Here is a 15,017-nt window from a genome sequence, read left to right as displayed (position 1 = left end):
AGGAAGGGTCTCTAGTAGATCCAATTCCAAATGTATGTATGAAGAACTTTTTTCAGACCGTACGTAGCCAACCGTGCTCATCGGAGATGTGGGGGAAGGACAACAAACTTAACACAAAAAGCAGTTAGAAAGAAATGAGTTCTCAATTCACAATACTTGCTTAATTCATTAACATAGCAAAAGGTAAACGCACAGGCCTGCAATTGCTTGTTCACATCACTGTAGGCGGAAAGGCCTCCACTGCAGAAAGCTCTAGAGAGCCCTTATAGATGGCATTTTACCTCCTCTTCCACGATGATCATGTGTTTTGGAAGAGGTGGGAGTACCCACACTTTACACCACCACCACGTGGGAGCTGCTGATTGACTAACAACAGTGGAGCCATTTTCACTGCTGGGTGAACCTCGGCGGTGGGATTTAAGAAACTTGCTGAATGTTTCTACTGCCACGTTGGGAGACCGAATCGAACTGGCGATCTCTAGATTGCTGGTCCAATGTGCCGCTAACCATTACACACCGAGGCAGAAACCCAAGGTAAGGCTTTGTAAATCAATTTCTAAATACACAATACTGACTCGAAAGATTAACTTCAGTTAGCACATTAAGATAAAGCTGATAAACGCGCATAGCGTGTTGTAGTTGCACAACTGCGTGAACATGTGTACATGACGCTATGCCCTTCACCTCATGTCTTGCGTCAACGATACTTTTAGCTGAGGCATAATCGGAGAGGCATCGGATTTTCTTCTTTCATGCCCGGGAACCAATCCTGCGGCAGATTAAACAGTAAATCACTTGAGGATAAAACAACAACACTGATGACAGCAGCTGCAGCTGCAGTGTCACAGCAGCAGGCACATGTAAAAATAGAACATTTCTCAACAAGAGCGAGAAGTGCGCTCACCAGAGCCGGTTGAGCCGGGCTCAGGATTGCTCTCCAATTTCTCTTCCTTCTCTTGAAAGCGCAGGAGATGAGCCCATAGTGCAGACTTCCCCTGTTCAAATCGAGCAGCCGCACACACATAATTGTCATTGATGTTCAATTATCACCATGATATTAGCCCTTTATCCTGTGACCGTGAATATTATTCTTGTATACCCATGATTTGTACGGCCCTGTTGTCCGTTTCACCACGGGGTGAGGAGGGCCTCCCCCACGCCATGCAGATGCGCGGAGATTGTTTTGACTATACTTCACCACATTGGCCAACGTGGAATTTGGTGGAGAAGCAAATTCTCTTTCAGAAAACGGAAGATTACTTCAACTTCAATGAGTAAAAAATGTGACATTTTGAATCAAGTAAGCCGAGTTATTTCTCTAACTCTTTAATACAATGGCTAACTCTGTATTTATTTCTAATTCTTTTATATGGCGATATAAATGGATGCACCACACAGTTGATCAACAATTTGCGTGTGGTGGGGTTTGGTTGGTCCCACCTCTATGACGAAACATTCCACCAGCATGGAAAAGTAGGCCAGATACCCTCTTATAGGGGCTATATAGAGTTCCCTCTAGTGGAAGCCCTCCTGTCAACAGTGGCTGTGAGCATGCAAATGAAGGGCCGCGCGCCTTTACTCTCTCACCCAGTGTTCTTCAATAATTTTCAAAGGCGGGGGGGGGGGGGCACTATTGTCGATAAGACATCAGTGTGAGTGCCGCCACACATTTGAAACCATTGGGGTTTGACAGCACGATGGGGCGTTTTCACATTTGTGTATTGTCGGGGGCCACACGTTAGGGGCCGCACTAAAGGCCACCGGGGGCCCGCCAGTGGCCCGCAGGCCCTGCAACGAAGAATGCTGCCCTAACCTCAATCGTTTCCAACGATTACCTGTTTGACCTGCAGGCCATGACTCCAAATCCTCTCCAGCAGATCACAGAGGCTGGCAAGCAGCGTGTTCTCCTCGAGGCCAGTGATGTTCACTTCCCCGTGGCCCAGCTCCACCGCCTCGTGGCCCAGCTTCTCCACCAGCATCCGCTTGGTCTGCACAGGGAACGTCGCAGGAGCACAGCCATCGGGCATTGTAACATTGTTGACAACAGACTCCCGTGCGAACGCCATCGTCCGTGAGGGCTGGTTGACTGTTGGGGTGAAGTGATCCGTGCCCTTATTCCTCATTAAGTTGTTGTGTTTAGGTTTATGGAAACGTGTTAAGTGGCCTCCCCAGGGATACCTTTACGTGTGAATGCCCTTTTTTAATGTTTCTGTAACACTATCTGGTGGTAGATTGCTCATTCGCCCAGCAAAGCACGAAATTTGAGAAACGTTCTCTTAATTAGAATCCCATATATATATTAATACTGGGGGTACAGCAGTGGTGCAGTTGTCATCGCACTACGCTGTGAACCTTGCAAACAGTTCATTTTTCGAGCAACGATTGACATCGGCAGCGAGTGATATTTGAACTGGGTCTGGGCACCGACTTCACCAACCCGTATTGACCAGCGTGGTGAAGTATGGCTAAACAACATGACATGGCGTAGGGGAGGACTTCACCAGTAGATTGACATTAAGAATGTAAACTATTAATTTATACTTATGCATATAGAGCAATACATGTTTTGCTTTAATATTGCATAAAATGCTTCTCAAGATGAATCAACGAGTCTGACATGCCTGGATAAATGGTTGGCTTTCAAAGGCCTGGCTCTCAACAGCAAGGTATTTTAACACACAGCACAGACACTCTTAAAAGCAAAGTCTGGCTCAGGCTGAGACTTACAAGTAGCAGATGGCATAATTTACCCGGTCGAACACCGACCCCCCCCCCCCCCCCCTTGAGGAAGCCGTAATGGAGAGCCGCGTACCTTGAGACGGCACTCTCTCAGCAGCCCCTCCACAAACTTCCAGTTGGTCTGCGCGATGACGGAGGGCGACAGCTCGGAGAGCTTGGGCTGACGAACGCTCTTCCCCAGACTCCGTGCCTCCTGGATGTAGCGCTGACAGATGTGTCACCCCGTGCGTCAGCCAGGGGAGCTTACTCATAGCAAACTCAAGGCTGCGTTTTTGAAATGCTTTTAAGTGTAGGGTGGTGTGCACATTTCTATGTCACGTTTAATGATTACTTTATGTTACAATGCTTTTTAGATAATTTAATGCTTGTCAAACTTAGTGACTATATACAACGGTGTTTCTAAAAATGGTTTGGGTTGGTGACGCTTTTTAGGAAGTAACAAAAAATACATGTGATCCCTCCTGCATGAATACATAATAAGTTCTCAATATGAGTTAACCCATAAGTATACTGCCATACTGATGTGAACATTTCTTATAAATAAGCCAATACAATATCTATTCTACAAACGTTTTGACAACTGTTCTGTACATAACATGTCACAATTAGACAGTGTAAATATTTTTCCACCGAGTATCTGACCATGACTATTTTGTTTTTACTATTATTTTACAAGGTAAGGCCCACTGAGCTATATAACTATTTTAAGAACCAACCTGGCCACAAATTATAGCTCAACGAAGTGGCTTATCACGTGGAAAAAATTAATATCAGCCAAAAACCCTAAATGCATGTTTATAAATGTAGAGGGAAAAACCGGAGGGCCCGGAGAAAACCCCACGCAACCACGGGAGAACATGCCAACTCCAAATATACAGGCATCGGGGGTTGGGATTGGGAAAACTTGACCTCCTGTATACCAGGCGATGTAGTTAACATCTTGCCACCGCATCGCACATTAACACGCGACACCCGACACATTCATAACAAATGCTCACAACCTACCAGCGAGAACTCTGAGCGGGATTTTTGTGGAGGGCGAATCAGAGTGCCATCAGGCCTCTCCCACTCCTCCCACTCCCACTGGGCGTCTAGTCTGTCTACCTGTTCCCATTCCAAGCACGTCAGGGCATCCTCTAGGCAAGCCCTAAGGCGCTCCAGTCGCTTTTTTTTTGTAGTTCGTAGGAGGTCACACGGGCAGCATGCAAGCACGTGCAAGCAAAAAAGAAACGGAGAGATGAAGAGAGCACGCAGCATAGAATGAAGCAAAGGGCAAACCGAACACTTTTCAAGAAAGCAAAAATAGTTCACGTGTGAACGCATGCTGCGATATGTGGTACGTACACACGAATAAAAAGGGATAAAGTGGAAATTGCAGGAAGAAATAAAGTTGGATGTTTTAAAGATGAAAGATGTAAAAAAAGAAATTTTAGCATGCAAGGAAAAGGCTGACTTTTGCAGAGAAGCATTTGTAGTCTCTACGAAGTTTAAATTACCGAAACTTTCACCATATATGTCAGCATAAAAGTATATATTCTAGCAAACGGGAGGTACCACCTCAAGGGGCTCCCACCACAGTCTAGACTTCTCTTCAATGGATTGATAAAACTTAACCAAAAACCACATTTGTAGTTTCTTCAAAAAATGAAATTTTTATACAATAAAGTAGAGGCTGGATATAAGCATATCCCTTGGGTGCACGGCCAGGTGTAAATATTATTGTCTTGTATGTATGTTGAATGCATGTTGAACTTTTTTCGCACCGTACGTATCCAACCGTGCTAATCAGAGGTGCGGGAGTAGGACAACAAACTAAACAAAATCGGTAAAGTATGCTCGCATCAAAAATTATCCTGCACATCCCTCTGCACCAGTGCAATGTAAGCATGGTGTTGCTCATATTATAACTATGCTTATATATATAAGGTGTGCTTAAATCAAACTATTACTATATTATCGTAATCCGAAATATCACTGCAGCAATCCACAAGTAAAATGAAGGCTTCGCAGGTTTCTGGGTCTCACCTCCCTCTGGTCGTTGTCAAGCTGCAGGTGTTCCGAGTGCTGCCTCAGCCTGTCCCGCCTCCTCCACTGGGCCGAGGAGCTTCTCTTCGACGATCTGCACAGGGAAGATCAGGAGCTCCTCGAATAAAACGGCGACTACAGAAAATGCGGAGTCGTCGCACATCCGATTAACATGGTTGGCGACGTACAGTGCGAAAGAAGATCGAAATACAAATTGACAAAAAACACCCAAGCATTTGAACAGAAGCCAAACGTAAACGTACTTCTCGCTGGTGGGTCCGGTAGCGAGCACCTCCGCTTGCAAACGTGGGAAAAAGCCCTGCTCGTATTTGCCCTGTCCGATCTTCATGTCCAGGAGGTGTGGGTGGACAGCCGTGTGGTCAATCTTTGAAAGTCGCTGCTCCAAAGCTTGTTCTGCAATTACGTAGAGGCAGACATGCAAACAGGGCAATTGTCACCAACTCGGCACATCAGTGTACGTTGCCTGCCGTGATGTATGGATCCGAAACGGACACCGACAGAGAAAAAGGAACAAAGAACTAAAATGTTCACAAAGAAGCGTCGGGGGCAGGTATTATTTACTTTTCAGCAAATAGCATGCAAATAAAATGTCGTCAAATTGATGGGAACGGAGAAAAAAAAACACACCATAACAATCAAACAAAGAAAAAGCAATCAATACAAACAAGGCGGCAAAGGTGACAACAATCAATTCTAGATTTGAAGCTTTCGTGACTGCAAGGATTCATATTCTTAGGTTTTTTCGGTAAAGTCACGTAGGTAAACATTAAAATTAACAAAAGTAAAATAAAATAAAAATCACGACGTTTCGGCGGTAACACAAGCTTCCGTCTTCAATCAAAGCCCGAAGTGAACGTTGACGACAATTTAACAGAATATTCTTGCGTGACGTGACGTGGCGTGGCGGCGAGTAAACATCGACACGCTCACTGCTCCCCAGACACTCATCTTCACCTGCCTCCCGAGTGCTGGTGCACTTCTGGTAGGTGGACGTGCGGAGCAGTGGCGCCCGCACGCCGTACACGCGCATCTTCTCCTACGCGCGCGTCAAACACTCGCAGCAGCGACTCTTTCTCCTCCCACTGCGCCAGGATCTTGTTGTCGATGAACGTCGCGAACATCTGCGTCTCGATGAAGCTCGACAGGAAGGGCAGATAGGGCTCGGGCTGATCCGACAGGAACGAAGCCTGCGACCGGAAGTATAAAGCAGCGGTATTTTTACGACAAATATGTTTAACGCCTCCCCCCGCGGTTGATGAACAAGTGTGCAGAGTGATATAGAGTTGTGACCAATGTACTCATTTAAGTTTGAGGATGTAAAGAAAAAATTTACTTGCATGAAAGTAACAAGTGGAATGAGTGAAAACTAGTATTTAGTTCTTTGTAACATTATAAAAGTTCAAAACATTACATTCTATTAAAAGCGATTTTGTAATTCCCTATCAAGAAATGATCCCATAAATGATAATATGAAGTGACCGAGTAAATATTTTATAGAATCGTCATAGTATGGAGTATTTGGAAATTCTCAATATTTTACTTAATTTATCACGATTTCACGTGGAGATATACACTCAATAAGACAAATAGATTTTCTTAAGGATCCGATTTAGTTTACACAATGAAAGAGATTACATCGTGGGACCCCTAAGATAATAAAAATGCAACCACAGTAAAGTGAACAAAAAAACTCCAAAAATGTAAATCGTAACATTACAACAATGTCACCCCCGTCACACTGGGTGTGCCGACTTGGCTCAACAGGATGGTCAACGTGGACCTACGCTCGTCTTTATGGCCCTACGCGGCACCGCTCAATGACGCTGCACACACCTTGTCGAAGTTCTGCATGTTTTCTCTGCTCGTGATCCACGCCTCCATGTCCTGCGTGGGCTGGATGACGAAGGCCTCGTAGTCGGCGAACAGCTGCGTGAACTGGTTGGCGAAGACCTCCCGCACGTGAATGTTCAACTTCTGCTCTAGCAGCTCTTGGCTTGCCTCCGAACCGTCGAAGCCTTCCCCTGTCCCCACACACCCCGAAGTATCGGTCAACAATAGCGCGGCGACACACGACGAATAGCTCTCTGATGTTGTCTTCGGGTTGTTGCGGTCCGCCATTTCGACACGACGTCCGATGTTTCATCCCGCACTTATAGGGGAGCCTCTTCAGGAAGCAAATTTCCGTTCGGACATCATACCGAACAGCACACGGGCACGACCCGAAACCCCAATGGATAACTATCGAGCGCAACCGAGAAAACACACACAATAGCATAACACAGATGTTTTAAGAAGCATTTAAAAAAAATATAGAAATGTATGTATGGTTTAACTTCACTGTGGGACAAATAACTGGGCATTTGCATTAATCTGTCAAGATGTTATGAGGTTTTTTTTTAAGAGAGACAATAAATTCCTTTTGACCACACACTGCTTTATGTATTTTGAGGTAAGGATATGGTGTCTCCAGCCGAGTTCATGAAAAACTATTTTAAAGCCTCACTGCTCATGTGCTAAAGTACTCTGAGGGCACAACAAGGGCTTTGCCGACAAAATGACCGTGCTCAACAATATGCTCAGTGTCGCGTACGGTAATGAAATAAACTACACCCGGTTACTTCTTGAAAGTGGAAATACGGTGGCATTGCACAGTTACCTCGACCTTCCAAGCGGTTTTCACTTCCTTGACGCTTCAGCGAGTAAGAAATGTCAAAATTCAACCCAGTCCTCTTCGCTATCGCCTGCACGCGCGCCAGCGTTTCGTTTCCCTGCAGGAAAATGGAACCAATGAGCACAGAAGGCACGCACACAAGTGGCTCGTGCAGTTATCATTTGAAACGCACATATAGAGTGGCCAAACAGACTGGAACATTAAGCGGTCAGGTCACTCGCAATCGGGGTTTAAACACCAAAGTTTGTATTTAATCACAGTATAAAAATGTATCGTGCCACTCGTCATGGGACCATTAATTTTAGTTCAGCGAACACGACCCTTCGGTCCAATGAACGAAAGCGGAGACGGAAGAGGCTTTGCTCTATTGTAAAATAAACGTGGACGGCCCTTGGTCGATCTAATGTTGGATGAAGACCTCCCCCATGCCGAATCGGCCATGGGGGTTGTTCTAACATAATTCACCACGCTGGTCAGTGCAGGCTGGCAAAGGGGGGGGGGGACCAAGGCAGGTTCAGATATTGCTCACTACTGATGCTGGCCACGGGGAAGGTTGCCAGGTTCATAGAGCAGTGTGCTAACAAAACACTTATCACCGCCCCACCCTACCCTTTCGTACGGTTGATATATTCATGATTTCCATCACTCACTGATGATAGCATGCCTCCCATGCCTCCCATGCAGGACATCTCGATCTGCATACTGAGGGACTGTGTGTTGTCTTGGTGTGGTCTGCGACTGTTTTTGTTTTGCTGCCTTGCCCAAGATTTCATTTGTTGTTGGAAAATCAGCAGGAATTGATGTACTTATGCAATTTGCACTCATATATTTGTTTATTTATATTTAGTGACTTGATTAGCATCCCTATACCTTGCACTCTTATCGGTTTTTTTATTGTTTGTTGTTGTAACTTTCTGACCCGCCTCTACTGGACACGTGTGAAAAAGAGCTTCATAGCTCATCGGATTCTTCCAGTATAAGTAAAGATCCTGATGACTCTGAAATTCTGCTTTGACAGACAAACAACAAAATAAGAAACAACGCAAACCTTCAGCAGTTCCTCCATCCCGCGCGGGTTTGGCACCACGTTTCCGTTCCGCCGGTCCTCGCTCGTAAGATGGTTCTGGTTGCCAAGCGTCGGCAGCGTTCCCAGGCGGTTCCCCAACGCAGGAGGGGAGGTCGTAGTCTGGCCGAGCAGCGACAGGCTGCGTAGGTGAGCGGCGCTGTCGCTGCAGTGCAGACTCCCCTCGGGCGGAACGCCGAAGCGTAGCAGCACCTCGGAGAGCTCCTGGACAAACTCGAGCTTGTTGGGGAACTGGGGCAGCTCCTCGGGCAGCTCCAGGCTGCGGTTGTCAACGTCGACCAGGCACAAGCTCGCCTGCGCACGCCCGGCACAATGCGACGGGGAGTCAGGCCTGGGGGACCCACGATGCTATTTTGGGCCAAGTGACACTGCAGTCTGTTGTCCCATACGGACCGTACCGCTGCTGTTTCATGGGGCACTGAACAAAGATAGGACTGCTTTACCCGACACAGTGTTTTAGCATACGTGCATGTTTTAACCTCGCTCACAACTGTGAAATTGCCCTATTCGATGCTTGTGTTGAAAAAACGTGTAGATAAAATGTTGATTCTGTGGATGATGACAATAATGGGAGTATGTGCAATCCAATTCTAGTTCGTGGCCCTGGCACTGGAAAAGTTCCCAATCAAGCTCCAAACCAACTGGGCGCTTCTAACTTGAAATGAAAATAGATTCGAAACAAAGTTGCTCTCAGCAAATATCAGCGAGTAATTTCCCTACTGATCGAGTGGGCAGGCCATAGAGCAGGGCCCAGCGCTATTTGTTCCAGATACTCTGTGTAGCAGATCCGCAGGACGGTATTGAAGAAGAGAAACCTCATTCACAGCTATATGATTGTGCTTTACTATGATCGTAGCAACAAATGTTTAAAAAATTATGCCAGCCATGTTGATGAAAGGTGGGAGGTTATGAACACAGCAGTCCAACAACCAACACAACACAGCCAAGTGAGCGAGCCAGGCTGTCATAGTTGGCAAGCCGCACCGTAATGCACACAAAACAAAGACCAGCCCATAACCTTTTCAGGCCGTTGGGACAAAGTGCTGTTAGCGAGCACCTATGAAGGCAAATATATTGGGTTCCGTACACAAGACAAAGATCTCCCGTATAGCCTGTTAGTGAGTACCTATGAAGGCCGGCATGGTACACGAGGGGGCGGGCGGGTGGCTACCACCACACCCGACAGCCTGTGTCTCCCAAGTGGTGATGTTTACACACCACACCAAGTACTCATTTGAGACCGAGTCAACTTAGGCGATGCCCAGGACCGGTTCAGACAATCATCACTGGTGTCGGTGGCCATGAGCGGGCATCGAACTCGGATCGCCGGGTTCGTAGCGCAGCACGCCTGAACTGCTGCACTAGCGCTCCCACCACGATACGTACGATCACACGCGCTCACAAGCCAAGCACCTCTTGAGGGAGCTCCAGCCCATTGCGGCCCATTTCACCATCGATCTGCAGCCCCATGAGGTACGGTACGGGAGCGTCGAGGAAGTGCAGAAGCGATGCCGGCAGGATGGGCACGTACACGTGCTGCCAGCTGAATGGGAAGAGCAGCACCATGATGCCCTCTGCCACCACCATCAGCCGCTGGTAGTCTGCCCACAGGGAAAGAGCACATTTGCCACCGGTATATCAAACACTAAAAGAATTTGAAAAAGCCTCACGAACATATTTTTAGCTGTCGAGCCAATGGCCTCAGGCTGTATATCTACGGACCCAAGACACCATCCTACTTCCCAGCCAATAAGAAACCTCATCAGTTTGGAAGGGGGTAACCAAAAAAAAAGCTGCTGTGCTTATATGTGTGCTCTGGGGAGGTTGACGGGTTCTTTTTTAGGATCGCTTTTCATGATGGCCTGAGACCTAAATACGTTGTCCTTTTGTGTGCATTTTTAACATGTCCTAGTGCAGCACATTTCCAGAAAGAGTTGTCGCTTAGGGAATGACGTGTTTTAAAAGCCTGGAGTAAGACAACTGTGCTCTGAGCATTTCCCAGAATACAAGTCACTACTGCACCATGTGTCTCAATCCAGCTCATATATCCACATGCTCCACATGCATTTCGAAATGAACTTTGAAACTCGAACAGAGTATTGTAATGGCAGGGTTAGTATAGTTGTACTACGTTTTTTTTTTGTTCATTATAAAAGAGACCACAAAAATAACTGACGGAATGTATTTAAAGCGGAGTAAACTTAAACGGAACGGGCAAATACGAAGGGGATATACAAACTAAGCGGCCCACAAGGAAACCCTATAAAGAGGCAGCTAATTACATTCATAATAGTGCCTGACAATTACAGATGCAAATCACTTTTAAAACAATAAACTTTAGACGGATGAATTATTCCCTGTTGCCATCTATCAGCAGGTAGCCCTCATGTTATTTGCACTATAAATTGGCAGCCAGAATAGGTATGAACATTTTCACATAACCTGGCATCTGTTCCGTGGCATAAATAATATATGGCAACTGTTAACGCAGGCTCCTTGCCTTCATTACGTACATCTTTAAGGACGCCTGCTCAGTGTGATATTATCCATTGAAATATACCGTACTGCGCTCCTGACAAGTCACATTAACATTACCAAGGATTATCGTGAGCATAATCAATTTTGAACGAAATGGCCTAATTCCTGCCAAAATGCTCATTAGTAGTTGCAATATTCTACACCGTTAGGTACAATTTCTTTCATGTTAAACCCCGTAGGTGTTAACAGCATATAATCCAATTTCTAGAGTGGGCAGACAAATGGCAGAGATAGATAAAAGAAAGAATGGTACACGAGGTGTTCAAGACTGTAACTTAGATGTTCATAAATGTTGCTTTGCATGTGATCCGCTGATCCATTGTGACCACAGATATTCTAAATTATGCAAGGAAAAAAATCGCTGTCAAATTCTAACATTATATTTTAAACCAAAAGAAGTTTTTTCTTTAGTCTCGTGCTGATGATTCGTCCTGTTTGCCCAACTTAACATTTGCGACAATTGCAGTTAATCCTGTACACATCTTCTGTTGATAGCTTCGGTAGTACATATTTTGTACCAGATATTAATTTCTGTATTTTATGTACCGTGCCAAATCTGACTCGGATGTTTTGTTTTTCAAACATCTCACTAGTTTATCAGTTACTGCCGCAATGTACGGTATTTTGAACGTTTTAATTACTTGGGCAGTTTCAATTCTCGTGTTATTTGATTTGGTTTTGGCATTCAATGCCCTGTTGATTTGTGCATCATTGTAACCGTTCATTTGTAGCGCTTCTTTAACATGTTGAATTTCACTTTCATAGCTCGATGAATGAGCGTCTTGATAAGAGCAGATTTCTGTGTGGGGTGATGGTGTGACTTTGCATTCAGATAGGCGTCAGTATGCGTTTTCTTTCGGTAAACGCTGTGTTATTTTATTCATTTCGACCCTGTCCGAGCAGAATATCCAGAAATGGTTGAGTTCTGTCAACTTTCACTTCCATGGTGAAATGGATGGATGAGTTTTGCGAGTTGAGATGATTTCTAAATTCGTTAAGTGTATCTTTGCCGTGTGGCCAGACCACCCATGTGTCATCCACATATCTAAACCAAGCAGAGGGTTTTAGTGTGCTTGAAGCTATTGCTTTTGTTTCAAAATTTTCCACGTACAAATTCGCTATCACAGGAGACACATCGCTATCAGAGAACTCATTGCCGTTCCTTCTTTTGTTTATATAAGTCACCTTTCCACAATAAATAAACGTTAGAACAGTACATTAAAGTGGAATAACAGTACCTTGTTAAACACTGAAAAACATGAATATAAGCGCACGCCTTGGGAGTAGGCCCAGGCGTGTTTTCGTGCATCCTACGTGTGCTTATATCTCAAGTTGATCATAACTTCCCCACCCCCAAGTGTAATAATGTAGGCTTGGGCGCGGACTTCTTGCGTTCTCACCGCGCGATAGCAGCAGGATCTGGTGCTCGAGCAGCGCGCAGGTGAACAGCTGCACCACATTCTCCAGGCCCAGCAGCTCGAAGACCTCGCGCAGGCAGTAGTCGAAGAGAGGCAGCTCGTGGGGGCCGGGCCGCTGGCACACCACGGGGGGCATGTAGACGGAGGAGAAACGCAGGGAGCGGCCGAGTGGCGGCAGGGGCACCTCGTAGAGCAGGTTGTACACGTAGCTTTCGAGCGGGAGCGGCGGAGGCTGGGGTGACGTCACCGCCGTGTGCAGCTGCGTCAGCGCCTTGCGGCACGCCTGCAATCGCGGGCCGGCCGACATTAAGGCATCGATTGTGAGCGACTAGCGATCGGCATGGTTGGCGCCAAGAGGTTTGACGTACGCACGTACACGTTTGTGAGGAGAATGCACGAAGCAAATAGGTCCGCGGTTCATATCCAGCTGATGGCAAGGGATCGTGACAAGTTAAATACACTGGGGGGAGGGCTTTACCCAGCCGTGGGATATAAACATTTAAGAAAAAGCCTGCCTTCCTGCCATTTGATTGGCTCCGAAGAAACTGTAACGTGAGATTAATCACACGTATTGGACAGTCGAAATATTCTATGACTTAAAATACGTTGAAACTACACTTTAAAGTGGCGTATGAACACAGGGCATGCGCGCCAGCGATCCCGCGTGGCGGTGTAGCAGCAGCGCCACCTGAACGAAGGGCATCGGCGCGATGAGGCAGATGCACTTGGACGTGAAGAGGGTGTCCCGCGAGCTGTCGTACGAGGCGCTGTGCCGCATCCTGAGGATGGACGTCGAGAGTCCGGTGGCCGAGTCGGTGTCGCCAAAGTCGCTGCTCGTGCTCTCCGCCAACGTGACGAGCGAATCGGAGCTGCAGCCGGGCGACGGGGCGCCGTAGAGGCCGCCGCTGCCTCCGCACCCACCTCCGCCCACCTGCTCGGCGCGGTGCATGGCGTACAGCGTCTGCATGGCCTCACGGATCGGCTCGCTGCGCACCTCCTCGAAGAAGGTGAGCGCAAAGCCGTAGGTGCGCGAGCCGTCCTCGCGGGTGATAAGGAACGAGTGGAACTCCGGGTCGCGCCTGTCGGCCTGTGTCCGGAACGACAGGCCCCGGGGCATGCACAGCTGCAGAAATGTGGGAGGGGGGGGGGGGGGAGTGAATAAAGGGTAGAAAATGAATTAAAGGTCATGTAGAAGATGTATATTTTTTATGAGATGTACACGATTGTGGTAATTATGATAGCCTCTATCTGGTTTGTGTAGCACTGCCAATGCACTCACAGGCGGGACTGGCCACAGCGGACCGCGTTCTCTGTGGGGAGGAACAACGTCAAGTGGGAGCCACTAGTGGACCCCCGGAAGGTGCTGATGCCACGACTGCACATCAAATTGGGCCTTATGAAACAATTTGTCAGAGCTATAGATAAAGAGTCGGCAGCCTTCAAGTACCTTCAAGACTTCTTCCCTAAGCTGTCTGAGGCAAAGGTCAAAGCCGGTGTCTACGTCAGACCATAGATAAAGAAGATCCTGGAGTGTATTGAATTCCCCAAGATGCTCACTAGTAAGGAGAAAGCTGCTTGGAACAGCTTTGTCGCAGTGGTTAATGGCTTCCTGGGCAATCACAAGGTCGAAGACTATGTGGAGCTGGTTGAAACTCTGGTGAAGAACGATGGCATAATGGGCTGTAGGATGTTCCTCAAAGTCCATATCATCCTTGATGCTCATTTTGCTAAATTCAAGGAGAACGTGGGAGCATACTCGGAGGAGCAAGGCGAGCGCTTCCACCAGGATATACTGGACTTTGAACGCCGCTACCAAGGACAGTATAACAAGAACATGATGGGAGACTACATTTGGGGGCTGATTCGTGAAAGTGAGTATAATCGTAAATCTCGAAAAATTACTCACTTCTAAATCTTTTGCAGTAATTTTTGTATTACTTTCGTATAAATACATGTTAATTTTGATTCATATGTTGTTTTTTTTCTGACTGTGAACGAAAAGACACAAATTCTCCCATTTTCTCATGGAAAATAGTTACAATTTATAGATATCACTGTCCTGGTTACAATAGAAAAGTTTGTGGGGAATAATAGCCATTTTCTATTCTTTCTTAGGCAAAAGCAAATACAAAATAACACTTACTACCCAGGAACAAAAATTGTGTTACACAGTGTATTCAACATTTACATACATTGTGAGAAACGTTACAGATTATTTATTGACTTAAAGCTTTCGTGACTGCAGGAATTCGTATTCTTTGGGTCTTTTGGTAAAGTCACGTAGATAGGTTTAAAGAAAATAACAAAAACAATCTACGTGACTTTACCGAAAGACCCAAAGAATATGTTGTAGATTATTGTTTGTTAACAGTCTTATTTTGACGGCAAGCCCTTGGCAGTGTTCGTGCTACATCTACACGAGGACTGCATCTCGATACGTAATAATTCATTCACGATAATTGTAAGAAACATCAAAATCATGGGGCAGCTGTTGTTTCAAGCACAAACAATAGCTCACGCA

At 46.3% G+C, this 15,017-nt stretch overlaps 1 protein-coding gene across 1 annotated transcript in view; it reads right to left on the bottom strand.

Moving 5' to 3' along the window:
• The window catches only part of LOC133350258 (DENN domain-containing protein 5B-like), a 58,668-nt gene that overhangs the window by 10,260 nt on the left and 33,391 nt on the right, over positions 1-15,017 (bottom strand). The window contains 14 exon segments of the mRNA XM_061564423.1: positions 685-769; positions 905-995; positions 1,836-1,988; positions 2,813-2,944; positions 4,765-4,858; positions 5,028-5,178; positions 5,740-5,821; positions 5,823-5,972; positions 6,619-6,806; positions 7,442-7,553; positions 8,505-8,834; positions 9,954-10,141; positions 12,479-12,779; positions 13,185-13,619. Of these exon segments, the coding sequence (XP_061420407.1) occupies positions 685-769; positions 905-995; positions 1,836-1,988; positions 2,813-2,944; positions 4,765-4,858; positions 5,028-5,178; positions 5,740-5,821; positions 5,823-5,972; positions 6,619-6,806; positions 7,442-7,553; positions 8,505-8,834; positions 9,954-10,141; positions 12,479-12,779; positions 13,185-13,619 (2,492 nt within the window).

The sequence above is a fragment of the Lethenteron reissneri genome, chromosome 33 (genome assembly GCF_015708825.2).
Source record: "Lethenteron reissneri isolate LAM-NWPU_2019-01 chromosome 33, ASM1570882v1, whole genome shotgun sequence".
Lineage (NCBI taxonomy): Eukaryota > Metazoa > Chordata > Hyperoartia > Petromyzontiformes > Petromyzontidae > Lethenteron > Lethenteron reissneri.
The sequence above is the reverse complement of the archived record's forward strand: the minus strand, read 5'-3'. Positions and strand labels throughout refer to the sequence as shown.